Raw genomic sequence first — 25,673 nt, forward strand, 5'->3', positions numbered from 1 at the left:
AAAAGAAGACAATATAGAATTAGCTAACCGAGATGAGATGCCAACTAAACAGTTGCAATGCTTATCTCCAACCCTTAAACCATCGTATCTAACCTTAAAAGAATTAACCTTAAATGGGTCGCACCGAAGTACACAACAAGCATGCTTGCTGTCTGCCACGTAGAATGTGGGGATGCAACATAACTACAACGCAAAAAAGAACAGTGCGGCCAGTGTGGATTGAACACACGACCTCCAGATATTCTGATGAAGTTTGGATCTTCAGTCTGGCGCTCTCCCAACTGAGCTATGTCCGCTGTAGTAATGAAATGACGTGATCGTCATTGCACACGTGATGGCCACTGTTTGATGGAAGGGGTTACATTATTAATGCCTATATTCCATCAACAGCCAAGGGCCGGCCAGAATCGACTCTTGCGATATATATTTGTGTTGGATAGGAATGAAATAGGATAACCAGCAATGGTGTATAAATGCTGCTGACAGGAAGCCAATTATTTAGCAGTGCATCCACCGGCTCTGTTTCATTATTATCATTATCGTTTGTCGTATATAGACGTCGCACCTAGCAGCTTCTTCAAGCAGCCTCTCCCAGGCGGGCTTTACGCAAGGCACGAGGAAGCAGATAGTAGAACACAAAACAGATTTGACAATAAACTGATTCATCAACCTATGCAAGTCTTATTTACCCTAACCACCTAGGTTCTGTTTATCCTCAGACCGCTGCAAGCCAAAGAACACCATAATACTCCGACAAAAATCAAAATCCGATGAACCAACCAACCGAAACAGACCGATTTTCTCTAATGGTACAATGAAATGCCATACATATCCACGTGATACAGACTATGAGGGGGAGTGAGAAAGACACCTGGTGATGCAGCCTCAACAGCCAACCTATGCGCATGCATTGCATCCTCCCTCTGCCAGTCACGCCGACTAGCCGACGCCGATACCAGCGCCAAACCGTAGCTGTGAACAAGATGTCTTGACAGCCAGGAAACGCCGCCGTGATCTTGGGTAGTAAGTGAAAGTGCCATGGAAACCATGCATGCAATTCTTCTGTCATATGGCCGCAAAGCAATAAAGGGGCCAATCTAATTGCGGCTCATCAATATCCCTATCCATAACGCCAAGTCGTAACAGTCATCATGTTTTCGTAAACAAAACCCCAAACGAACACGCCTATTTCCGAACCTTAGGACGGGCCAGCATGTTCAGTCGGCTCAAGCTGATGCCCGCCTTCTTCTGAGGGCTGGGCGTGCCAAGGAATCCAGAGGCCTTCTTGATGGGCGAAGAGCACGTAAATCGGGGGGCGGCCGGGGCAGGAGGGTTTTTGCGCAGCTTCTTGGCGCCTCTCTGCACGCCTTCATCCTGCTCCTCCTCCTCGGCATCCGAACTCGCGCGGTGTCGTTTCTTATTCGAGATTCCGTGCGGAACGCCCGTCTTGATCTCTTCATCGTCCCACATGGCCCGTGATCGCTTCTTATTCGACATGCCGTGAGGGATACCCGCAATAAGCTCGGGGTCCGCGTTCTCCTTATTTGCCTTACGGGGAGACGACTCTCGCTCATCGGGGAAACCGCCTGGCATGTGCGCAGCAGGGGCAAATGAATCACGCACTTGGCGTAGAGTAGACTGACCAGGCGAACCGCCAAAACCATTGGGCGAAGTGCCGCCAAAGCGAATGGTGTGGTCGCTTCGGAACGTGAAAGTTCCCGGCTGGGACTCTGGAAGCTCTTCATGCAGGCTTTCTGTCTCTTCATCCTCGGACTTCTCCTCCTTGTAGGCCGAAAGGTCAGGATACGACACAGAAGTATTGCCGGACTTCTTGGCGCTCATCACGGCATTCAAAGAAGGGAACTGAACTGCGGGCGGCTTCGATACCGACTTGGGCCGGGGAAGGACAGATTTGACGGGAGAAGGCGAGTTCTGAGTCATGGCAGCTTGCTTTGTGTCGGGAGTGAACTCTACATGCCTGTCGTATTGACGGGCTGGTGTAGTCAAAGGGACCGCTGGAAGTGCCTTCTCCGTACGGCCAGGGGTCTTGGGTGCAGTACCGGCAATGGGCGCAGCACCAGAAAACTGAGGAATACTGCTCTTGGGCTTCGAAGAGCTAAACTGTCTCTTAAGGATCGACTTGACTCTATCAAAGCGACCCGGGGTCTGAACCAGTTTAGGGATAGACTGAGGAGCAGTTAGATTGCTTGTTGTTGCTGACTTAGTAAGGCCTCCCATTCCTAGGGCCTTCTTGCTGTTGGATCGCATCAAGCTCTCCTTACTAGGCGATCGAGACAAGCCTGAGAGTTCTGGCTTGCTAGGCGATCTTGCCAAAGATCGGATGTCTGTCTTGCTGGGCGATTTGATCATCGTGACCGTAGGCGTTTTGGGCACAGCAGTGCGAGCGGCTGAAGCCTTAGTAGGCGTGAGGAGGTTTGCGAGCGACTGAGCGCGGGGAATCGCCTTGCGCACCGATTCAACTCCGAAGCTCTTGGGGGCGGGTATAGAACTTCCATCACGAGAGATGGGCCGGGACGTGGAGGCGTCGTCCTCCATATGTTTTCTGACCCGCTTGACAGGCGCTTCGGTCGCCTCTTCGGACTTCTGGTGCTTCTCTGTCGGTCGGGTGATACGCTTTGCAGAGACCGGGGCTTTCCGTGACGAAGATGACAACGACGACGTCTCGGTTTCGTCCAGGTTTGCCTTGGACTGGGTTCGCTTGAGGCCACCTTTGGCTGGAGTAGCACGACCAGGTGCGCAACGAAAAGCCGAGGGGTGGTTCTCAATGGAGTCCATCTTCTTGAACTCGGCCATATGGACATCGCTGTATCGACTAGCTTTGCCCTTTGCCTTGGCGTACTTGCGACCACCGGCGGCCTCCTCCTCCTCGCGCTCCTGCTCACGCTTAGCTGCAAGTTCGGCTTTGATCTTCGAGGCCTCCTCGCGCAGCTCATCCATCATGCGCTTGGCTTCAGGGCCAAGTCCAACGTCGCCCTCGCCAGCGATACTGGGGCGGGCGACACGGAAGGTGAAGCCCGAAGCCATGGGTGTCTTGGATGGGGTATTGCAGGTAGGCTTTTCGTCGGGGTTAATGTCGACAAAGCCGTGTCGAAGGCCAGATGAAGGAGGAGCCATGGTTTGGTGGACTTTGCTGGGGTGCATCTCCGACATGGGCAACTTGACGGGAGTCGAGTGTGATGGTGTGGTAGGCTTGGGCTTGGGTGGCGACGATCTGATCACCTCCAAGTTCTTGGTCGGAAGGTCCACGGTCTCCTCTTCGCCCTCGGCAACGGAGCCCAAACGAGGCGTCGCGGATGCTCTGTCGACATTCTGAATCAAGGCGCAAGCGTCAGCGACTTGCCCCCGCCGTCAAAGCGCGTGGCGTGGTTGCTCGATAACAACAATGTACGCGCGCGTGTGTAATGTGAATCATTCATGTATGACTTACCGAGGAGGCGCTCGCGAGCCGCGCAGAGCGACGGGTGCGTGCCATGGTGAATTGCTTTCGGGGGTGTTGCGGTGTTGCGGTGTGTGAATTTTGACAGAAACTAGAGGTAGTAAATGGTTGTTGATGTTGGGGATGACGCTTCTTGATGTCCTCTCCTAGAGTCCTTCGTGCCAGTCAAAGGCCCATGCGATTGCGATTGCGATGGAATATGATAAGGCAGAGGGACATATAATGCTAGGTTAGGGGGAGAGAATGTGTGGGAAAAGTGCGACGTGATGGAGTCAACAGGGTCTGAGTTGTCTTGGGGTTTATTTGATGAGCAGCTAGCTTGCACTTGCGCAGTCTTTTGTTTACATCACGGTCAGAATCGACGAACCAGGTTTCATCTCGTGCTTGTGGGGCGGGCCTGGAGCTGTTAGCTCGTGTTTTGGGGGGGTGCTTTTCAGTGCTTTTTAGTGCTCTTGGGGGGGCGGGCAGGCGGGGGAGCTCGGAAGCTCGCCTCTCCCCCCTTCCACTCTAGCAGTCTAGGGGCCCAGTATTCCTTCTGAAGCCGCAATAAACGGTCAAGAATACATTTCTGGTCTTGCTGGCTGACACCATATCATCACGGAGAAACCACCTCTTGGGGACTGGAATCTGTTTCAACTCAACAGCCACACGTCCACGAGGGAGAGGCACACACAGCCTGCAAACCGCCCTTTGTTTACCTACCCCAAGAAAAAGAAGCTCTGACGTTGCTACAATGTCACACGATCCTCGTATGGTCCGATATCTGTGCTAGTTGAGTTCGGCGGCGGTTCCAGGAAGCATGATTGCTTCCCCGAAGGGCAGGGTAGAGCCTTCCACCGGGTTCTTGGGCAGTACTTGGGCCCCTACGACAGACTACCATGCAATTAGACTCGAGATGGTCGGCACTTCGGCAGTTGGCCTTGGCCTATGCAATATCACAACTGACGACTGACTACCCATGTTAAAATCAACAAAATCATGGGCCGTTACTACATCCTGTGATCAAATTTATCCATGCTGCTAAGAGGATTGATTGCGATTACTTAAATCAGAAAAGCCGGAATCTAAATTCCCAAAGGTGAGCAAGGGGGAAAGAGGAGTGGCCAAACGGGCGTTCCTGTACTCGAGGAGGGAACAGCCCCAGCACCTTCAAACACACTATGTATGTATGTATGTATGGACATATGATGCTTGGTCTCTGTCTGTCTCTATTGGCCTCTCGAAATAAGAAAACATGAAAGCCAGGGATCTTATTTTATATGAATCTTCCCCCTTTCCCCGGCTGCGACGCTCTACCGCGCCCCTATGCTCATACCCCGCGGGCTAGGTGATGTCATAGGAGGCAGAACATCATTAAGCAGAAGTCCGTACATCAAGGGAATGCATAGTTAGAACAACACTGGATGCTACATCTCTAACAATAGCAGGATTCAGAACCTGGGTTTTCCAAGAGAAGGGCAGTTCTCATTAATGGACGTCCATCGTCGGGGTCAGATATCCCGGGACACAATCCCGCCCTTGTCTTGTCAATTGCGCCCTGTGCAACGTCATTGGCGACTCACATTGCATACAGGCACGCTAGATTACGCTCAATGAGGCCGACAGCCGAAGAGTATATCTGTATGTATCTGCTGCCTCGCTGGCTCATCCCATAGACATCTTTTGAACGAATCTGCAAACTCGATTGCAAAGTGTCCCACCCAATTCTGAAGTGTTGATTCGAGTGAAGATGGCGGATATCAAGCCATACCAGATTGCCGTACCCGACGCCCGCCTCGATGATTTGAAGCAGCGCTTGTCTCTGGCAAAGTTCCCCGACGAGCTCGACGAAGCCGGCTGGGACATGGGCGCCCCTCTCGCCGACGTGAAGCGGCTCGCCAAGCACTGGCACTCGGGGTTTGATTGGCCCGGCATCGAGAAGGAGCTGAACAAGCATCTGCCCCAGTTCACGACGCCAATCCAGTGCGAGGGCTTCGAGCCGCTCGAGATTCACTTCGTCCACCAGCCCAGCCAGGTCAAGGGCGCCATCCCACTCCTGTTTATCCATGGCTGGCCGGGACATTTCGTGGAAGTGAGCAAGATTCTGGGCCCCCTCGGAAGCGGCGACGGTGTCTCGACGCCCGCGTTCCACGTCGTGGCGCCGTCGCTGCCCAACTTTGGCTTCTCCGAGGGCACCAGGAAGCGGGGGTTCGCCATGGAGCAGTACGCAGAGACCATGAACAAGCTGATGCTAAAGCTTGGCTATAACGAATATGTCACACAAGGAGGTTAGTTTGTTGCTGTTCTAGGCTGCCATGCAAGACATGTGCCTGTTCTTCTCCGTCCTATTATTTACTTACACGTTTCCAGGCGACTGGGGAAGACATATCAGCCGAGCCTTGGCCCATCTCTACCCCCAACACTGCAGAGCCACGCACCTCAACATGGACAGCGCTTTGCCGCCGAGCTTCCTGACGCATCCACGCCTGGCGCTCCAGCATGCTGTGACGCCCTACACGAAGCGGGAGCGGGAGGGCCAGGCGCGCAGCGCCTGGTTCAGCAAGGAGGGGCGCGGGTACAACCTCGAGCAGTCCACGAAGCCCCAGACGCTGGGATACGCGCTGGCCGACAGCCCCGTGGCGCTTCTGGCCTGGATCTACGAGAAGCTGCACGACTGGACCGACGCGTACCCATGGACCGACGACGAGGTCTGCACCTGGGTGAGCATATACTGGTTCAGCACCGCGGGCCCCGCCGCCAGCACGCGCATCTACTACGAGACGGAGCACTGCGGCGACGATGGGAATGGCGGGAAAACACCCAGCGCCATGACACATCAGAGGATGCGTGAGTACAGCCCCGGCGTCAAGCTCGGCTTCAGCCACTTCCCCCAGGACCTCGTAGTGCTGCCGAGCACTTGGGTGCGGACTCAGGGCGAAGTAGTCTTTGAGAGGGAACACGAGAGCGGAGGACATTTCGCAGCTTACGAGAGGCCAAACGAGATCGTCACAGATGTCAGGGACATGTTTGGTAAAAAGGGCGGCGCATTTGGGGTGGTTAAGGGGCTTAATGGGTACACGAGTGCATGAACCCAAGCGACTTTGTATTCTCATGACTCACTTTGAAAGGGCACAGGTGCTTTACAGGGGGTAATATTCACATCATGGGCCCATCCAGTATGAATTCTATTTCTAAGTCGGATTCGAGTCTGACTTTTAAAGACTACTGCTTGGGTTCGCTGTTGTTGATGTTAAAAACCTGACTACAGTGTTCACTAGCCACTCCTCGCCCTCGGGCTGGCGCACACTGTGGCCTGCCCCTGGGATAACTCCCGAGAAGTCGCTGGCAACCCCTGGGTTACACAGCGCCTTCCAATCATCTATCTGGGCTTTCTTATCGACTGAAGGGTCAATGTACCGGTCCAGGGCGGCATGCAAGATCAACAGTGGCTTGTCTATCTTTTTCCACAAACTGCTTGCAGCCTCCTTCGAAAGGTTGGATCCGAAATAATTATCGTCACCGCTAGATTCAACTAGATTAGCTTCATTCATACTAGCAGCACAGAGGCAACACTGTTGTGGAATATGGCTTTCTGGGAAGTACTTACTCCTTGGCATGGAGAGCGTAGAAGCGGCGCGCAGACATGGGTCTATCGTAGTCCTCAGTCAGATCGTCGTGCGACATGGGGTGGTCCCCCTTGCCGGAGGAGATCATGTCCTTTGCGATGCTAACTATCGCATCTAGTCTTTTCTCTCCCTCGGCACCCTTTCCTACCAGAGAGCCCTCACGGTCTGAGACTGGAGCCTGGAGGATGAATCCATCGACTGGATCGCTCGAAGTCGCCGCGTATTCCATTAAATCCTACATCATCCATTAATACATGAGACGTCTAGCCAGCAACGTTAAAAACAAAGACACGTACCTGGCATCCGGTAGAGTGGCCCATCAGAACAATCTTCTCCTTCCCGATCCCGCGCAGGTATCTAACCAGCTCCGATATGTCGGCCACATCATTCGCGAGACACGAGAACCTGTACCCGGAAAAGGAGCTTCTCGTCTTGACCTCGAAGACCGAGTAGCTCAGCGAGCTGTGCTTCTCGAGCTCCCTGGCGATTTGTCGGGCGTAGGGTACCGTGTGCGGGCCATCCCCAAGTCCTCCAATGAAGACGAACGCGTTGCGAGCTGACGGGAGCCCGGTTTCGTAAGCGCATGCGTTTCTATTAGGGGACTCCTTAGGGGGGTAGGGATGCACAATCGTGGAGAAAGGCTTATATGACGACATGGCGGCGGCTTTGATAGCCTCTGCGTCCAAGACGGTGGGATGTGACTTTCACTTCGCTTTCAAACCCGTAACGTAGGGAATTGGAGATTCTATGAAATTGACAAAATAAAAGACAGGAAAAAAGATAGATCAAAACAAAAACAAAAACAGATCACCAGGGCGAAAAAGCGGTTGCTGGCTGGATGAGTCGTGGTCGTGGCCGTCTCATCCCTCTGAGCAGTTTGCGCCAATGTGTGGGGAAGCTTCAGCGCCTTATCTTATTGGATGACTGCCTGCCTTTCTACATCTATCAACGACCAATTTGTTCCATGGTCTCGCTTAACCCCAGAAGCAACGCGACTCTCCCCCTACAGGCCCGTCATAGATAATCGCTCCCGCCGAGAGATTGGTGCACAATGCTATCATCACTCAATGGCTGCCGACACGTCAAATCGCAGGACTGAGTTCTTCCAAGAAGTACGTACTTGTGCTGTGGCTGCTCAAGAACCACCCGCTAAAACCCGAGACAGCTTAAACCGCGATGCATCAAAATCAACAACCTCGCTGTGCGCTCTGCCGATAGGCGAGCGAGTGCAAAACATCTCCTGGAGGTTACCGAGGATTTATTTTCCGTCCTGGATCAGCAGATCGCCAAGGACCCGACTGTCCTGGATGAGAAGTTGGCAGAATATGTTTTCTTCCCGCTCTCCAATATTCTGCGGAGTCAACAGGACTACCCCGTTCGCCTCACAGAAGTCACCATTAAATGCCTGAGGATACTCATCAAGTATGGGTGGAAATCCAAGATATCCACGGAGCTGTCGCGGCAGCTGATCATTCTCTTCACCTTCATTATCGGCGGCGTCCCAGGCAAGGAGCGAAAGCAGGACGTCCCGGAGGAGACCAAACTGGAGACTCTCGGTGCCCTGAAAGAGGCCATCAAAGCTACAGGGGCAACAGCCCTAGGCGCTGCGTCGCTCACGGAAGCCGACGCTTTGCCATCGCTGGGCCACACTATTACTGTCATCCTGGGCATGAGTACTGATGGAAATACACCTGATATCCAAATCGAAGCCCTGCTCTGTGCTGATGCTGTATTTGCGTCGCTCAGGGATGCGGCAGCTCTCGCAACATTTCTGCCTGGAACAGTTTCATCTTTGACCCGGCTACTGACACCCCCCACAGCGCTCAAGACGTCGAGGAAAGTACTGGTCAAAGGTATCGCGGTCCTGAAGTCGGTACTTATTGGTGTCCTGGGAGACGTCAAGATTAGGAGCATACTTAAGAAGCCGACTGAAGAAGATGATTCTGCCTCATCCGACTCATCCGAGGGAAAATTACTCACCCCAGCGTGGTTAAAAGCAACTGCGGACCAGATCAAACTTGCATTGTCGAATGTGCTCAAGCTGAGGAATCACAAGTTCTCTGACGTCCAGGAAGCCTTGGAGCGATTCTGCGTTGGTCTTTTGGATGAGTGCCATGAGTCATTGGCCAACTGCACCTACATCCTCGTGGAGTCCGCAATGGTTCTCTCTTCGGACGAGGAGAATAGATCACTTATCAGCAATGGACTGAATACGAGCCTGGCGGATCTTGTGGGTATATATCCCGAGCTTACAGAGACAGTGAAAACGATCGTATACAATTGGGTCACAAGTCTCCCTCGTCTCATGCAGGCAAGTGACGAGGATGTGAAGCGCCAAGCAATCCAGAACCTCCTGAGGGGACAGCGTCTCATGAATGATCTCCGAATTGATTCATCTACACTCAGCATCACACTGGCATCTTCGTTGCGAGATAGCGTCATCGAGCTTCTTGCCTCGGGCAAGTCTACCAGCCAGCTCACAGAAGTGCCTTCGACCGATCTCATACACACCTCAAGTGACCTCGCCATGTCAGAATCTGGGCGCACATTTCGACCAACACTCTTGACGCAAACCACGCAAAAGGCCACAAGAGATGCATTGATGAACTTAGTTCTGGCGAGTGGCTCGTTTGTAAGCCACTCGCAGCTTGCCCGAGAGATGATAGACTATGTGCGAGAGTCCACTGGCAACAGTCAAGTTGCATCTTATTGGCTATCCTTGGAACTTTTAAGATCGGGCCTGTCTCAAAACTCCGATATCGACGAGTTCTTGGACTTCAGCTCTATAGGTGGCTCTGGGGACGAACACGAGCAATTGCTTCAAGAATTATATTCTTTTTCAGTCTCTATCCTAGGCGACGCAGATGAAGGGGATGAGACAGATTGGAGAGTGCAAGCATTGGCCTTGGAGACCACCACTTTCGCAGCGTCACGAATGGGGAAGGACTTCAGGCCAGAGCTGATAGACGTTCTGTACCCGATAGCAACATTCATGGGGTCCGACGTACCGCAGCTGAGAGAGCATGCAGTAGTTGCCCTGAACAGCATAGCCACCGCCTGTGGCTACTCCAACGTCGCAGACCTGGTCATTGACAACGTGGATTATATGCTGAACTCCATTTCGCTGCGACTGAATACGTTCGACATCTCTCCAGCATCCACACAGGTTTTGAAGATGATGATTAACCTCACAGGGCCTAAGTTGGTACCCTTCTTGGGTGATGTGGTCGATTCGCTATTTGCAGCTCTCGATAACTATCACGGATACCCTGTGTTTGTCGAGAACCTGTTCAATGTACTTGGCGAAGTCGTTGTGCAAGGCTCCAAATCGAATATACTACTACTAGAGGACGAGTCAAGACCACGATTAGACCATCGCAAGAGACGACCGGAGCCGGTGGAGCTTCAAGAAATCGAAGAGCTTCTGGACCGACGTCAAGCGCGGAAGAGAAGACTAGATATGGGCGACGACTCAGAACAGCTCGAGATACACCATCCCAAGAAGCCCTGGAAGGAAGCGGAGGCGGACGATACCAAAGAAGGAGACGAGGGAGAAGAATCAGACGAGGAGCCGAGTCAGGAGGCCGAGAAGAAACCATTGCCTAAGACAACAACTTACACACTACTCACCCGCATTACGGACCTGACGCAACATTACCTGACATCCCCTACACCTTCGCTACGGAAATCGCTGCTGGATCTCCTCGCCATTGTCTGCCCAGCGCTGTCTCCGGAAGAGGACGCGTTCCTCCCCATCGTCAACGCTGTCTGGCCCGTCCTGCTCGCACGCCTCTACGATAGCGAGCCGTTCGTGGTTACGGCGGCCTGCCGCGCGCTCTCGGCTCTTTTTTCCAGCGCCGGGGACTTCCTTAGCTCTCGCATCAAGACGGAGTGGTGGGACGGCCTCGGCAGATGGTGCGCCAAGACCAAGACCAACTACCAGGGTCACCGCAAGACCGGCGGCAGCGGCGGTAAGACACCCTCTTTTGGATTCGAACCTGCTGCGCCGGGTGCTACGATCAAAGTGCCCATCCGGACGACGACCAGCGAGCTGGGTGGTACTCCCTCTTCGCCTTCCTCCCTCTTCAACCTGCGCGAGTCCGCCAGCGTCAAAGACTCCGGAAGCCACGCCTCTTCCATGGTTCCGTCTAGTGCCATATCTTCGACAGCGGGAATCAGCGGATTTACGCAGGCTGCACAGATATGGAATGCCGTACAGGACATGCTTGTTGCCTTGGTCTCGTTCGTACGCATCGAGGATACCATCTTCGAGCAGATCCTCGACCTACTCCTCGACAGCCTAGCCTCTTCATCTTCTTCAGTCCCCACAGGGGCCCGTGAGGCGCTCGAGGCCGTCAATGCGGACGCGGTGTGGTTGGCTCTGTACGAATGCGGTCGTCGTAATGGCGGTAAGAGGGCGGCGCCGGCAGTGGCGACTCCGGAAAGGGAGAAGGTCGACCAGCCTGCTTGGGTTTCCCGAAAACGCCCGGATGGTTTCGAAGGCCTCCAGTTTGTCGAGTTCTAAGAAAGGAGCCTAATGTGTTTCATTTGGATGTGGGAGGTGATAGACGACAGGAGGCTCGGAGGGCGTTGCTTACTACTGTGCCGTACGATTGACCTTATCACATGTAGATAGTCAAAGAGGCCTAACTAGCTGTAGCCAAACTAAGACATTGTTCAATAAGATGAGCAGCATCACCAGGTCTCACCATGGGGAGGAACATCAGCTCTATGGGTCAAGATTGCGATGCCTTAATGCAACTACGAGATAGAGCGGAGGCGGATGGCACGGCACGCATACAGATGATCCCTTTCGTCAGGAGTAAAGGGCAGCCTACGTCCAAGGCAACCGAGAATAGTAATTCCAATAGACTTACTACACATCAGCCATGTCGTTGATATGTATTAGGATTGAAGAGTTAAGTGAGCTGAACTGCTAGGCATACTATCTATCATCCATCCAGCTACCACCGCTTGCCCCTTCTGGGCGATGGCTACAGGTAAGGGGCCAGGAACAGCGGACAGAATAGACCTAGCGATGATATGAAGCCTCGCTGCCCTTACTACTTACTTTGTTAGTGACGCGGTAGACAGCTCCCACATTGTCACCAACGAGTGGGAAAACAGCGCTTGAGCCTGAGTCTGGGGGAGAAGGATGAGCTGCATGGAATTAATCTGGCGCCTACCTGCAATGAGATGGCGGCTTCTCCTAAAGTAGGCCGGCTGGGTTTACCCCTTCTCTTACGAGTTAGCGGCAGACAACGTACGTGAAGATCGAGTGATCTAAGCGTGTTCATCGAAGCAATCTCCAGTGGTGACGACAAGGGAAGACATGGTTGCCTTGAACCACTTGCGATCCCAACGCTCTGGACCTGGGGTTAATGGATCGTCCTATAAGGGGAACTGTTCACATGACCACGAGGTGATGAGGAGCATCACTCAGCTGTGTAAAGTAACACCACGCCAACTACTAAAACTTCGCGAGGGAGTAGCAATGAGATGATCGATGTAGTTTTAGAAAATTAGCCACATCCAACGGAAGGTCTTCGAGTTGGATATTCGCTTGTCGATATTCCATCCCGTTCCCATTTAGCCAATGGCACGTGAACGCGGTCTCGCCGGATGAGAAAAGACAAGGTAGTCTACGACGACCACTGTATGCACATGCGGCGACATGAGCGCATTCGAAGCAGACGGCCGACGATGGCTGAGGCCGCTGGGCTGGGGAGGGGGCAATGACTCGGCGTTATTCTAAAGCGCCAAAACAAGCTTCATTTCTAGGGGCATGACTCGCAGCGTACCATTGGTTGGGCTGCCATGTTCAGCCCACCCCGTACGCCGCGCGACAGTAGCAGCAATTAGCTAAGACTCGCTAAGGGATCTGGACCCCCTGGAAAGCCCAGTCCCAGACGGATTCTGGGGAATATACCCTTAGGTAATAGCTCTCTGGAATGCCCTGTTTCGACACAGTCCGTGAGTGTGGGGAATATATTTTCACGTAATAGCTCGCTGGGAGGCGCAGTTGGCGAGAGCCCGTGAACCTGGGGAATATATTCTCGCGTAATGAGAACCTGTGACGAGGAGGGGATTCCGTCACGAAGCGGGTGATTCTGGGTCGACGACCGCACGGTAAGTGGTCACGAGAGGACCGGAATGCTTGTTCCTGCAAGCTCAAAGCTGGGGTAAGCCAACTGCAAGTGAATTGACCGCCTCGGTTCGTGCCGCTAGAGATTCAGCTTACGCGCGCACATGCGGTGGATGCTGTACAGATGGCACCATTGCGACACCGGTAGAGCGACGTGCACTTCTTCTTGGGAGTCTTGTTGACGGGAGAGGGGGCAGTCGACATCCAGACTTGCTGGACGTACGAGGGAGGCTTCTGGGGATCAAACTCGTAAATGATGATAGATAACCGTAGCTGCGTTCAGGAAGTGAGCTCCGGTGCTGATAAGGCGATGGCGCGTGCTGTCGCACGAGTCGCATATTATGCCGCATATTGGCCTATCCAGCAAGTAGAAGAGGCTTATCTGCATGGTGGCGTTTTCTCATGATCTCATACTCCGCCCGTAGATAGCAGATATGCTAACGATCTAATACTGGAAAGTAGTTGCGATATCCGGATTCCGAGTTGAGGCTTACACTAGAGGATGGCGTACCTGCAACGACCACACCGTTTTGGAAATTGGGAAAGCGTCGAACGCGTGGAAAAGCAAGCGAAGATCGGATGCAATGGCCTTATTGAGGCAAGCACGTTGGAGGGCGACGATCTAGGCTGATGAGCTTAAACTTGCCATCGGGTTTCGACTATTCTGGCAACCATCACTCTGCCACTGCCACCCTATATTCTGGAGATAGCTGAGAGAGGTCTAGACCACCTTCTCCTCTACCGACAGTCTGGAGCTGCATCTTGCATGTATCCACCAACCCACCACCCCCCCAAACTACGACAAGATCCAAGATCTGGGCTCTGTGCGTGCTCCCCAGACTTGTCACTGTCGTGCCTCGTTGGTTGCCCTGAGAGCTTCTGAAAAACAAACCGGATGGAAAGTCTCGTCCAAACGTCATTTCACACGCCAAGTTCCGAAGAGACTATCAAAGCCTAAGTTATCCTTCCACGCAAAGTCGAACGGACGGGTTGCTGTCTTCCCTTAGTTCCAATGAAGCTTATCAGGGAGCTAGAAGGGATGCGGTTAGTATGGGGAAGAATTTGGCCGAAGCCAATGCCTATTAAGAGTCTCGGACCCGGCGCATAGTCAACCATCCCCCCCAGTCACACCCTGGCGAAGTCTCCCCAGCTGCAGGCGGTTTTATTGCCTGATATGGAATCTCGGGCGAACCCATGGCAGAAGCTTGTCAAGATTGGCAAGCAATAAAATCCCGCTCATCAGTACGGCATCCATGAGGACTGCCGGGTTACGGTCAACCTTCTGCTCCTTGTCCGTTGTGACGCGATATAGCCAATGGAATTATACGTCCGTCACAGCGAGGACTTGTCTGTCACTGGCCGGAATGCTACCCATCTCCCTCTTTCGCCAGGTCTACTACTATACTGCGTGTGCGTGGGATGGCGTAGGAACCCACTGCCCCAGTAGTCACTTGCCCGGGGTCTCGACTGCGTTGCTATCAGAGACTACCCCAGTCCTAGCTTGGGGCTACTCCGTCCAGCTTGGATGGACCCAAGTGTCCGGCAATATGCCTGACTAGTCTGTGAGACTATACCAAAGCGAACTATCCAATCAGCGCTGTATCGCCACGTTCTATCGTGTGTGTAAGTGCTCCTCCGACCATGTATGGTGCTACGTCTCTTCTGGTCCAGGCCACCTACTGCTGTCCTTACCCCATATGCCACTAAATATGGACGGGGAGTATGTCGCTGGACTCACTGTTGCCGTCCTCGGCAGCAGTATATAGTCAAGAGTATTTCCCCCCTTGGTTCAAATCTGTTCTTCATCCTCATCACACTCACTCCTCCACAGCAACTATTAGGTGTAGCGACCGTCACAATGTCCGACTACGACAAGAACGAGGCAAAGGGCTCCGGCCCAGGTGCCTTCAACGCCTCCACCCACGAGGTCCACGATGAAGAGGTCGGCATTGTCAAGTCGGACGCTCTGAAGAAGGACCTCAAGGGTCGCCACATGCAGATGATTGCCATTGGTGGTGCCATCGGTGCTGGTCTGTTCATTGGTTCCGGTGGTGCTCTCAGCAAGGGTGGTCCCGCCGCCTTGGTATGTTCTCCCGCCTCTCCTAGAGATATCTTAGCTTCAACTAACCATGACCTCTCCAGATTATCGGTTACATGATCGTCGGTATCATGTTGCTGTTCACCATGCAAGCCTTGGCCGAACTGTCTGTCCTCTACCCCGTCAACGGTGCCTTCTATACCTATGTCGTCCGCTTCCTCGATCCTTCCTGGGGCTTTGCTATGGGCTGGGATTACGCTATTGCCTGGCTTACCGTCCTGCCCTTCGAACTCATTGCCGCTAGTATTACCATCAAATTCTGGAACGAATCTATCAGCATGGGTGTCTGGGTCACGGTCTTCTTGGTCGCTCTTACCGTCATCCAGGTCTTTGGCATCAAGGGTTACGGTGAAGTCGAGTTCGTCCTCTCCATGGTCAAGATCTGCGCCTGCGTTGGCTTCATCATTCTTGGAATCGTCATCAACTGCGGTGGTGTCGGCGACCAGGGCTACATTGGCGCCAAGTACTGGTCCGACCCCGGTGCTTTCCACAACGGCTTCAACGGTTTCTGTGCCGTCTTCGTCGTTGCCGCGTTCGCTTTCGGTGGCACTGAGCTGGTCGGTCTGGCTGCTGCCGAGTCTGAGAACCCCCGCAAGGCCATCCCCCGTGCCGCCAAGCAGGTTTTCTTCCGTATCTTCCTCTTCTACGTCGTCAACCTGTTCGTCCTCGGTCTCATCCTGCCCTCCAACGACGACCGCCTTCTCAACTCCCACGGTGCCAACTCCAAGGCTTCGCCCTTCGTCTTGGCCATCCAGGATGCCGGCATCAAGGTCCTGCCCTCCATCTTCAACGCCGTCATCACCGTCTCGGTTATCAGTGTCGCCAACTCGTGCACCTTCGGATCTACCCGCACCATCCAAGCCATGGCTACCCGTAAGATGGCTCCCGGTTTCTTCTCCTACGTGGACAAGGCCGGCCGACCTCTCTACTGCGTTGCTCTTCAGCTCTGCTTTGGTTTCCTTGCCTACATCGGCCTGGCCGCCGAGGGCATGACCATCTTCAACTGGCTGCTTTCGCTCACCGGTCTGTCCTTCTTCTTCGTCTGGGGCTCCATTTGCGCCACCCACATTCGCTTCGAGTATGCGTGGAAGTCCCAGGGCTTCAGCCTGAAGCAGATCCCTTACCGACCCCCCTTCGGCGTCTGGGGCAGCGCCGCCGGCCTGTTCCTCAACATCCTGTGCCTCCTCGCCACCTTCTACAACGCTCTTTACGTAAGTACACCTTGTATCCTCTCTCGGTCAATATTTCGAACCCGACTAACACATCTGATCACAGCCGAGCCCCACTGCCACCCCCAACGTTGCCGACTTCATGCAGTCATACATGGCTCTCCCTCTCGTCTTGCTCCTGACCCTCTTCTGGAAGATCAAGTCGGGCGACTGGAGCCTGTATGTCAAAGTCCAGGACATGGACCTCCTGTCCGGCGCTCGCCTGCTCAGCCCCGAGGACATGGAGGAGGTGGAGCAATCTCGCAAGGGAGCTTGGTACTCTCGCGCCTTCCACGCCTTGTTCTAAGGGTGCCGGTGGTTGGTTGAGTTAACGATTTCATGAGTGACAATATATATGGGAAGAGAGCAAGTGTGCCGGGATGCACACAGAACAAGACAATTGTTCATACATGACGTTTCCTTCCTCGAGAGGAGGGATACTGTATAATGTCTAGCGGGTCGCAAAGACTAGTTATTTTTTGATACCAATTTCATAAACAAAGTTCATACTACAAAGTTCTTCCTACATTCATCTTGAAATTTGCCTACCTGTGCCTCCAAGGTTTTCCCGATACCTGCCTTGCCAATAACACTGTAGTAGCCCCTGAAACTAAGTCGAACACGCCGGCTTCATTGTTGAGACTGGGAGAAAAGGGCATGTCGTAGCAGAGGCGATCGCACGCGCACAAGTAGCTGTGGATGATGGCAATACCAAGAAGGCAAGATATCAGGCGTCCGTTGGACAAGTGGGATGCCTTGAGACTCAGCTCAAGGGGTTGAGTAGCAAAGCATTTGAGGGTAATGCCAGCACCGCCAGCTCCATACCCTTCGCATCAGAGGGAGGGTCAAATGCGCCGCCAAATAGACAAATCGACAAGCTGGAAGCAAATATGGGAATCCGCGGAAAAGGAAAGCTCTTTTTTCTTTCTTTCTGTTATAGCGACTCAAACTCTGCTCAATGTTGGACCCCTGGTTTCTCACGGGGGCCTCACGTGACGAAGATGCACCCGGGAATCGGTAGTGGGTGTGTACCGTTGATTGATGCAACGTTGAAGAAAGATGGAAATGCAAGACCCTGATTTACTGATTGGCAGGTGGCCGAGGTAACGGTTTATCGGGTGCAATTTGGACATTGATTGCTTGATTGAACCATTTGACGTCATTTGATTCTGGATGGATAGAGGATCAGATCAGCCTTTGTGCTCGGCCATTTGAGAACCATGGATTCTATCCAGCAAGAGTCGGCATACTGACACAATCACCAGCTTGGAGGCATGCGGTTTCGACCATTTGATTGTTCGTGCCTCCCTGGACCCCTCTGCCCCTCTCTGGGACCCTCTCAGGAGTCAGGAGAAGTCGGTCAGGAGTTCGACCTAGTTCTGATCCTGTATCTTATCAGTGGCGGCCAGCTGCTGACACCCCCAAATGCCCAAATGCCCCCCTCGCTGCTCTGCTGCCCCCCCTCGGATAAGGAATCTCCAGACTCGGGCAGCAGCAGACGGGACAAGGTACAAGCATGTTTAATTGACGGTACGTAGGCAGCATCCAGCATCCAGACAAAGTCAACAAGTCCTGGATGCCACTGTTACCAACCAAGCCGGTAACCTTGACGACCAAGCATCTTTTGCATGCGCCTTCTTGCTCAGCTTTATCGTGCACTTTTCCCCCGTCAATGATGCCACCTTCGATGTAATTTACCTGATCAACTCCGAGACCACTTTCAATGCCGTGATTCGCAGGCCAATCGCCCTCCCGAACCCTCCCTCCCGCACACTCACGCTCTCTCCCCCCTGTGCTTGCTGCTGCCAACACCTGGGCCTTGCCCCTACATTCCCCAGCTAAGCTGAGCGACACTTATACTTCCAACACTCCAGCATCGCAACATCCGCTCTCCTGCGGCTGCTGGGAATTCCGCATACGCGACGAGCCCGAAACGACAGCGAGGCGATCCGAAAAGGGGCCAGCAGTCCGTCATGGCATCATACGGAAACACGGCGCCCATGGCGGCTCCTCGTCATGGCCAGCAACAACACGCCGCATACGGCGCCCCCATGGCGGTGCAAGCACCCGCTGCACCTGCTGGCACCTTCGCCCCCGGCACCAAGATCCAGGTCGGCGAACACCGAGTCGTGATACAAAAGTACCTGTCCGAGGGCGGGTTTGCACATGTATACTTGGTCAAACTCCCGCGGCCGATTGACGGCACCGACATGGCCGTGTTGAAGAGGGTTGCCGTGCCCGATAGGGATACCCTGCGCGGCATGAGGACCGAGGTCGAAACCATGAAGCGCCTGAAAGGCCACCGTCCGATCGTCACGTACATCGACTCGCATGCATCCGAGATGCAAGGGGGTGGCTACGAAGTGTTTCTGCTTATGGAGTTCTGCGACGGCGGAGGCTTGATCGACTTCATGAACACACGACTCCAGCACCGGCTGACCGAGCCCGAGATCCTAAACATATTCACCGACGTTACCGAAGGTGTCGCCTGCATGCACTACCTTAAGCCACCGCTGCTGCATCGAGATCTCAAGGTCGAGAACGTGCTGATCACCATGGTCGGCCAGAGGCGGAAATTCAAGCTTTGCGATTTCGGCTCAGCAGCGAACCCAAAGCCTGCGCCGCAGACCGTCGTCGAGTGCCGACTTATGGACGAAGACGTCCAGAGGCACACAACATTACAATACCGCAGTCCTGAGATGGTAGATGTCTACCGGAAACAGCCAATAGACGAGAAATCTGATATATGGGCTCTCGGCGTCTTGCTCTACAAGCTCTGCTACTACACGACCCCTTTCGAGGACCAAGGGCAGCTCGCTATTTTGAACGCCAGCTTCAAATTCCCTAGCTACCCGGTGTTTTCTGACAGGCTGAAGCATCTTATCGGTAATACATACACCTGCCCCTTATCAATACTCTGGCCAAGCTACTAACTATGCCATAGCGTCCATGCTGCGCGAACACCAGCAAGCCAGGCCAAATGTATATCAAGTTTTGAAAGAAGGCTTGCGTATGCAGGGCCGCGAAATCCACATACCAGATGTACGTATACCACAACCCTGCTTGCGTAGCATGCGCTTACCGAATATAGATATATGCCACGCGCCCACAACCAGAGTCTAGTAAAGCAGACGGGCCTGTACCCGATCCAGGAGGTAAGCGTACTCCTGTGGTCGGCGCTGTATTCGCTCCGCCGCCACAGCAGCAGCAAGTAATACCAGAAGTCGCACCCATGCGCCGTGGTAGATTACCGGCTGCCACAAATCAACCTCCCCCACAACAGGCCCCCAGGCCAAGTCCCTCACCCCTACGGGTGACCAGCGGTGATCCTTTTGCTGCTCTAGATGCAAATGCAGCGAAACCGCAGGATGTGGACGAGATAGCGGCTAGATTCCCATCGCTTGACCAGTTTTCACTTTTGCACGATCAAGGTTCCAAATTCGACTTTGACAGCCCAACATCACCTGCTGGGCCCAAAGCGTTCGAGCAACAAGTGGCAGCGAAGGTGGTAGAAGATGCTTTCACGAAGCCTGCCGTTGCCCCGGCTATCTCAGGGACTACGCAAAGCCGGGTTAAATCAATGGCTGCTGGAAAAGAGCTGGATCGGACCTCATCGCCTCTTGGATCTTTCAACAAACCTGCAGCGGCACCTACTAAGCCGGCTGGTAGGGAAATGAGCCGTGCCTCGGCCATCATTAACAACAACCCTGAACTGCAAGCCATTGCTTCTCCCCCATTACCAGCCACCCAGTCCCCTACGTCTCGACCAAATATGGTGTCGACAGGAACGATGACTGGTACACCTCCGCCTATGAAAGATTACCCCCAATTTATCGCTTCCCATCTTCCGACGATGCTAGATCGTCTAGTGTTCCCAGGCAAACGGGTACACCAGTCGCCGGCCAAAACTTGCGGGCGGACACGGGTTCGTCGCGGCCCATTGCAACACAGAGGATTCCTTCATTTCAATCGCCAGCGTTGCATGGCAGGCAACCCTCCTCTTCTAGGCCATCACTCGAAGGTGGGCGCCCTAGTGCCGACTTTATGGAGCCTCTCTCCAAGACGAACTCGTTGGTAGGTCGACCTAGGCCCGCGAGCACCTACCTGGAGTCGAACCTGGACTACCTGCGTGAGAAGGAAACAGCGCCCAAGCCGATGCGATCACCTGGTCTACCATCCATGCAGTTTGAAAATAGGCCATCCCCATCGTTGGAGCCCCAAGAAGACGCTACTATCGAATCGAACGTGGACTTCCTACGATCTCTGGAGGAGTCAGAGAACAGAAAGAAGGACAAGGCTAGTAAACACGGGAAGCGAAACTCGAGTCTTGGGTCTTTGTCGGGAACCAAGAACATCTTCGCAGGAAAGTTCGGTGATGCTTTCAAACGTTTTGAAGCAAAGGACTCTTTCCAGCCTACCCGCACACCATCGCCTTTGAGGGAATCGGAGCGGCGCGACTTGAACATGCCACTCACCCCCATAGCAGGATCGGAAGCTACTGACGGCCGGAGTGACGATGGGCGCATGCTGGGTGATCAAGAAGAGCTTACACCCGAACAACGCCGGGACCTCGAGGCTCAAGCACTGGCGGAAGAAGAGAGGCGGGTTGAAGCCGCTGCAGCCGAGTACCGGCAGCGGATGGCGGCTCGTGAAATGGGCGGTAGTGGTGCGGCCTCTGCACCGTTACCCAAGAGCATTGGTGGCGTGTCTCGCGCCGTAAGCATCCAAAATAGGGTCCAGAACCTCCTTGAGGAGAGTCAGAAGGTTGCGCCGCCGCAACGAACCGCCGAGGGCTATGGTCGGTTCACCGATGCCCAACAGACAACCCCTCGCGACAAGGCACTCCCCGAACTCCCGCCGAAGCCTTCGGGTATCGTCGGTGCTGGGGGAGGGCGGCGCCGCCGGCAAAGCCTGTCACCAGCTCTTCCGATGCCATAGCGCGGGCGCGGCATGCTAATTCCGTACCGACCAGCGCCGGCTCGGACTCCCCCTCGTCGTCTTCTGCTCGGCCAACGGTACCCTCTACTGCCAACAAGCCTAGCGCGCCACCGAAACCTACCCATCTCAACAACATACCGACTGGCAGCGGCCGCCGATCGCCTACGAAGCCCAATAAACCCTCGGGCAACGTGGCGCCTTCTTCCTCTGCTCGACCCAATGCCTCATCGGAGCAGCTGATCGGCCTCGATATGCCAGGCCAGCCGGGCCTGGACATGACGCCCCAGGAGAAGGATGACTACATGCGCGATTTTGCTAAGCGATACCCTAGTCTCGGCGCCATTGAGATGGTGGAGCGTGATCTTGGTGGGGCTGAAGATGCTAGGAGATAGAATCACCATTGGAAAACCCGTTTTCTATCACCCTCACACTATTTTCCCACATAAGACATCATATAAATATGGCATAATGCCTAGGATATTGGCATAATAGCTGGGAGGTCGGAGTAATCCAGCCTTGCGCTCCAGGTGTGTTTGTGTCACAACATAAGCGCGCTTTTGGTCATAAGCAAGCAGAGAGGTGAGCTTGGAGTGGAAGATTCAAAGATGAGATGGGAAGAGAAAACATGAAAGAAAGAATAAGAAGGGGGTTTCTTGGGGAGGGATGAGATTTGTTGAATAAACAAACATGATAGAACATAGACATATTGGAATCCTACGCCCCGAGCCCCCGACCACGGTGGTTTCGAAAGAAAGATACAGATAGGCCCCGGGAACTTATCGAAGGAAATTTCCACTTCCTAAATAACTGCTTGAGAGAAATTGTGAATGATGATGGCCTTCGTCCTTCAGGCCCCTTGAACAGACCACTGGGCTTCACGGCTCGAGAGGAAAGTGACGATAATATAGACTTGGCCATATTACTTGACTTTCGCGTCGACACGCATGCACGCACACACACACCTAGCAAAAAACCTCAAGTAGTGGGACAACCAACACTTATATTCTTCGCACAGGTGGTAGTATACGCGAAGTCTCGCTGGGAATGGAAGGTAAACGTCCAAATAAGTGATCCGATCCACATGTAGTATATCTACGCTCTCTAGTCCTCATGGAAGTATATTTAAAAATCGATTTAGCAACCCCGGAACGCCGCTCAAAATGCCTCTGGGAGCGGGAGATAAGTAACGGAGGACATGACATGACATGATTTCCTTGGTCTATCATCCCTCTTTTCCCTTCCCAACCATAATCTTCTCAACTCGGTCCAGCAGCATGATGATCATCATCTCGAGGGGGCCCAGTGCCGGGCCCACCGGGCGGTGGACCGTCCAGCAGCAACGTCGGCTTGATGAAGTCCTCGTCGAGCTGCCGGAACAGGGCTTGGGGGTCGTGGGAGCTCAGCAGCTGCCGGATCGCCGAGGAGGCCGTGACGGGCGCCGGGTTCCTCTGCCCGGATGTCGGGTAGCGTAAGACGGAGTCCTCTTCTTCCGAGGTGGCGCCGGGAGTCAGCACGGGACTCGACTTCCTCCTTGGGGGCTTTCTGGCTGGCGGTGGCAGGTCCGATGTGTCGACGTCGCTGCCCACGTCCGAGTCCGTCAGGCTGTTGCTGGGGCCGAGCAGGTCGCTGCGCTCGGCATCGTCCGCCATCGGGTTATTTTTCGTATTCTTCCGACTCAGACTTTGGGGTCGGGGGAAGACGGACGGGGATCTCGAGCCTGACACGTAGCTTCCCCGTTCCGATTGTTTCGGCCGCTTGCCATTAGTGTCGACGCGGCCCAGAGCCACCGACCCGTTTCTGGCGCGTGGCGTGTAGCCAATGCCGGTCCCGGATCGCTTATAGTACGAGCCTCCGGGGGCCGCTTCGATGTCGAACTCATCGTCGCTATCCACCTCGTCCACGACACCCGTGCGGATGCCCAGAATTTCTAGCATTCTCGAAGTCGTTCCGCCGAAGATAATGACAGTCAACACCACGACGACCAGAACCGTGGCTTTCAGGGGGTACGAATTCGGGCCTGTCAGCAAAGCGGCCAAAGCCACTCCGACTGCACCTCTGAGCCCAGCCCAGAATAGCATGGCCTGATAATTGTAAGGCAATTCTTCGGTAGCCTCCTGGCCCCTGCGGCGTGCGCGGTAGCTGATGAACCAGTTGATGGCTTTCGATAGCGGAAAGACGGCCACCCATCGTGCAGCACAGACTGACATTACTGTGACGATGATGAGTAGTGGCTGGAACACAAGCTTCTCGTCTGTGAAGAGAGACAGGCCAAGATAAATGAAAACATAGTTCTCGGACAACTGAGAGAGCACCTGGAAAATGTATTTGGTGCTGAGTTGTGTACGTCGCGACATGTTGAAGTAGGCATAGTGTTTGAGTGTGATTCCGCAGAACAGCAGGGACACAATACCTGCGAGGAGATCAGCTTGTGAGTCAACGGCGCTTGGACAGTTCCATCCTTCTTACCAGACATGCCACACCCCTGGGAAAAGAAATAACTCGAGTAGGCGATCAAGACGATCAGGCAGCTCTCGATGTGAGGATACCGCCTGATATACGTGAACTTCAAGATGATGGCGGTCGCTATGCCGATAAGAACGCCTATAGCCAAACTGACGGAGAAGACGACTAAAAATTCGCCAACACCTTTCATAAAGGCAAGGAACCCGTACTTGGCGGCCTCCTCGCTTTTGTACTTCTGTGCAGTTTCAAAAATAACGATGGCAATAGCATCGTTCAGGATGGACTCGCCGAAGATGATGGTGTACAGTTTCGGGTCGACCTTGTAGCTGTTGAATATAGCCAAAATCGTGACGGGGTCTGTGGCGGACAGGGTAGCGCCAACTGAAATGGCATCGACGAAACTCATAGAAATGGGCTCGATGGGCAGGCTGGTATAGAGGTACAACAGGAGACCAATGACGACGGCAGACAAGAATGTCCCAGCGAAGGCGAAAGTCAAGATGGTGCCGATGTTGCGGAAGAAGTTGGCCTGGTGCAGCTCGTAGCCCGAGTTCAGGATAATGGGCGGCAGAAGCAGGTTGAAGAAGATCTGAAAGTCGAAGATGGCGAGTTGTCGGATGCCGGTGTCCGAGGTTACTCTCAAGATCAGCCCTACCGTCATGCCTATGCAGTAGCCATTGATGTTAGAAGCCGCCTGGTTCCAGGCAAGGAGGGGTTGTTCGTCCGAGGCATACCTGCAAAAATGGAGATGACGGTCTCGTGTATGGCCTGTATCTTCTTTTGCTGCAGGATGTAGCTGGTGAGGAGGGACAGCATCAGGAGCATGATGTTGATGAAGATGGCCCATGACGAAGCGATCTCATCTTTCGTTCCTTCGCCTCCTGCCCGCGACGTTAGTACTGGGGTCCCACGATGGATTGGATCGAGCCGAGCTGGGGAGTCGCACCTTCAGGATCGCCCTCGTCGGCGGCGCGCCCTGTGCGAGATAGCCATGGTTAGCTAAGCTGATGGACGGTAGAGGGCAAAACGATTGGCATTGGGCGGAGGCGACATACGGGCAAGCTCGAAAGCTGCGCCAGCCACGTAAGGTAACATGGTGGGCTGGTTGGATGCTCAGGTCGGGAATGGTTGGTGATCCAACAATATGAGGGCCTGGGTCGAGAGTGAAAGTCCGGTCATTAGCAAGCGCATCAATTGGACCATGACAGCAGCATGCTATCTGCAGCAGAGCGTTCGTGGGGTTGAGAGAGAAAAGGGAGTGTCGGGTCTTGGATTGACAGCTATCATCAATCAGCGACGACGACTTGTCGAGATCGAATTTATCGCGATTGCCTGGAGGAGTTGGCCGAGACAAATTGGCAGTTCGCGCAAGCCTGATCTGCAGCCACGTAACGTAATAAACGTCGGTACGTACTGGCTGTACTGCACTGTGCTGTAGGCTGTAGCAGCAGTTGGTGGTAGCCAGTAGCCAGTAGCCAGTAAGCTGCCCTAACAGGAGTAGCTGTGGCAGCTGCCCCGACCCTGCTGATTGACTGTGGCCCAATCATGGCCATAGCGTACCACTTGTCCTCCTCTCGCTATGTGTGCTCCCCTCTCCTTATTCAGCGCAGCCCGTCTGCCTGACCTGTGCAGGACCTGCCGCTACTTATACGACACAATGGTAAAGTTGCTCATGACTCAACAATTACACGGCAATCAATGAGCTTAACTCGTCGAGACTTGACTAATGAGAAACCAGCCCCTCGGCCGCCCTCCCCGC

The 25,673-nt window shown here is 53.9% G+C and overlaps 7 protein-coding genes across 7 annotated transcripts; 4 read left to right on the plus strand and 3 right to left on the minus strand.

Annotated features, from left to right (window-relative positions):
- Positions 1-1,185: 1,185 nt before the first annotated feature.
- On the minus strand, positions 1,186-3,493 carry PG998_000622 (uncharacterized protein; the record flags this gene model as incomplete). The annotated part of the gene is made up of 2 exons (XM_066867440.1): positions 1,186-3,330; positions 3,449-3,493. The coding sequence occupies 2 exons, from the start codon at positions 3,491-3,493 to the stop codon at positions 1,186-1,188; spliced, it is 2,190 nt and encodes a 729-aa protein (XP_066735855.1).
- Positions 3,494-5,186: 1,693 nt separating this feature from the next.
- On the plus strand, positions 5,187-6,525 carry PG998_000623 (uncharacterized protein; the record flags this gene model as incomplete). The annotated part of the gene is made up of 2 exons (XM_066867441.1): positions 5,187-5,724; positions 5,807-6,525. 2 exons carry the CDS (start codon positions 5,187-5,189, stop codon positions 6,523-6,525), a joined length of 1,257 nt encoding a protein of 418 aa, XP_066735856.1.
- A 126-nt stretch (positions 6,526-6,651) lies between these two features.
- Positions 6,652-7,718, minus strand: PG998_000624 (uncharacterized protein; the record flags this gene model as incomplete). Its single annotated transcript, XM_066867442.1, has 3 exons — positions 6,652-6,988; positions 7,044-7,297; positions 7,359-7,718. 3 exons carry the CDS (start codon positions 7,716-7,718, stop codon positions 6,652-6,654), a joined length of 951 nt encoding a protein of 316 aa, XP_066735857.1.
- Positions 7,719-8,129: 411 nt separating this feature from the next.
- PG998_000625 (HEAT repeat protein) lies at positions 8,130-11,587 on the plus strand (the record flags this gene model as incomplete). The annotated part of the gene is made up of 2 exons (XM_066867443.1): positions 8,130-8,174; positions 8,228-11,587. 2 exons carry the CDS (start codon positions 8,130-8,132, stop codon positions 11,585-11,587), a joined length of 3,405 nt encoding a protein of 1,134 aa, XP_066735858.1.
- Positions 11,588-15,065: 3,478 nt separating this feature from the next.
- Positions 15,066-16,820, plus strand: PG998_000626 (amino acid permease/ SLC12A domain-containing protein; the record flags this gene model as incomplete). Its single annotated transcript, XM_066867444.1, has 3 exons — positions 15,066-15,290; positions 15,350-16,516; positions 16,581-16,820. The coding sequence occupies 3 exons, from the start codon at positions 15,066-15,068 to the stop codon at positions 16,818-16,820; spliced, it is 1,632 nt and encodes a 543-aa protein (XP_066735859.1).
- Positions 16,821-17,514: 694 nt separating this feature from the next.
- Positions 17,515-21,843, plus strand: PG998_000627 (Nak nak-unclassified protein kinase; the record flags this gene model as incomplete). The annotated part of the gene is made up of 9 exons (XM_066867445.1): positions 17,515-17,537; positions 17,779-17,868; positions 17,913-18,043; positions 18,084-18,241; positions 18,388-19,399; positions 19,458-19,555; positions 19,605-20,178; positions 20,265-21,392; positions 21,452-21,843. 9 exons carry the CDS (start codon positions 17,515-17,517, stop codon positions 21,841-21,843), a joined length of 3,606 nt encoding a protein of 1,201 aa, XP_066735860.1.
- Positions 21,844-22,707: 864 nt separating this feature from the next.
- PG998_000628 (sodium/hydrogen exchanger 3) lies at positions 22,708-25,009 on the minus strand (the record flags this gene model as incomplete). The annotated part of the gene is given in 5 exon segments (XM_066867446.1): positions 22,708-23,861; positions 23,918-24,577; positions 24,649-24,846; positions 24,861-24,890; positions 24,970-25,009. 5 exon segments carry the CDS (start codon positions 25,007-25,009, stop codon positions 22,708-22,710), a joined length of 2,082 nt encoding a protein of 693 aa, XP_066735861.1.
- Between the last annotated feature and the right edge of the window lie 664 nt (positions 25,010-25,673).

This window comes from Apiospora kogelbergensis, assembly GCF_038363985.1.
Source record: "Apiospora kogelbergensis strain CBS 113332 chromosome Unknown utg000001l_segment0_segment0, whole genome shotgun sequence".
Classification (NCBI taxonomy): Eukaryota; Fungi; Ascomycota; class Sordariomycetes; order Amphisphaeriales; family Apiosporaceae; genus Apiospora; species Apiospora kogelbergensis.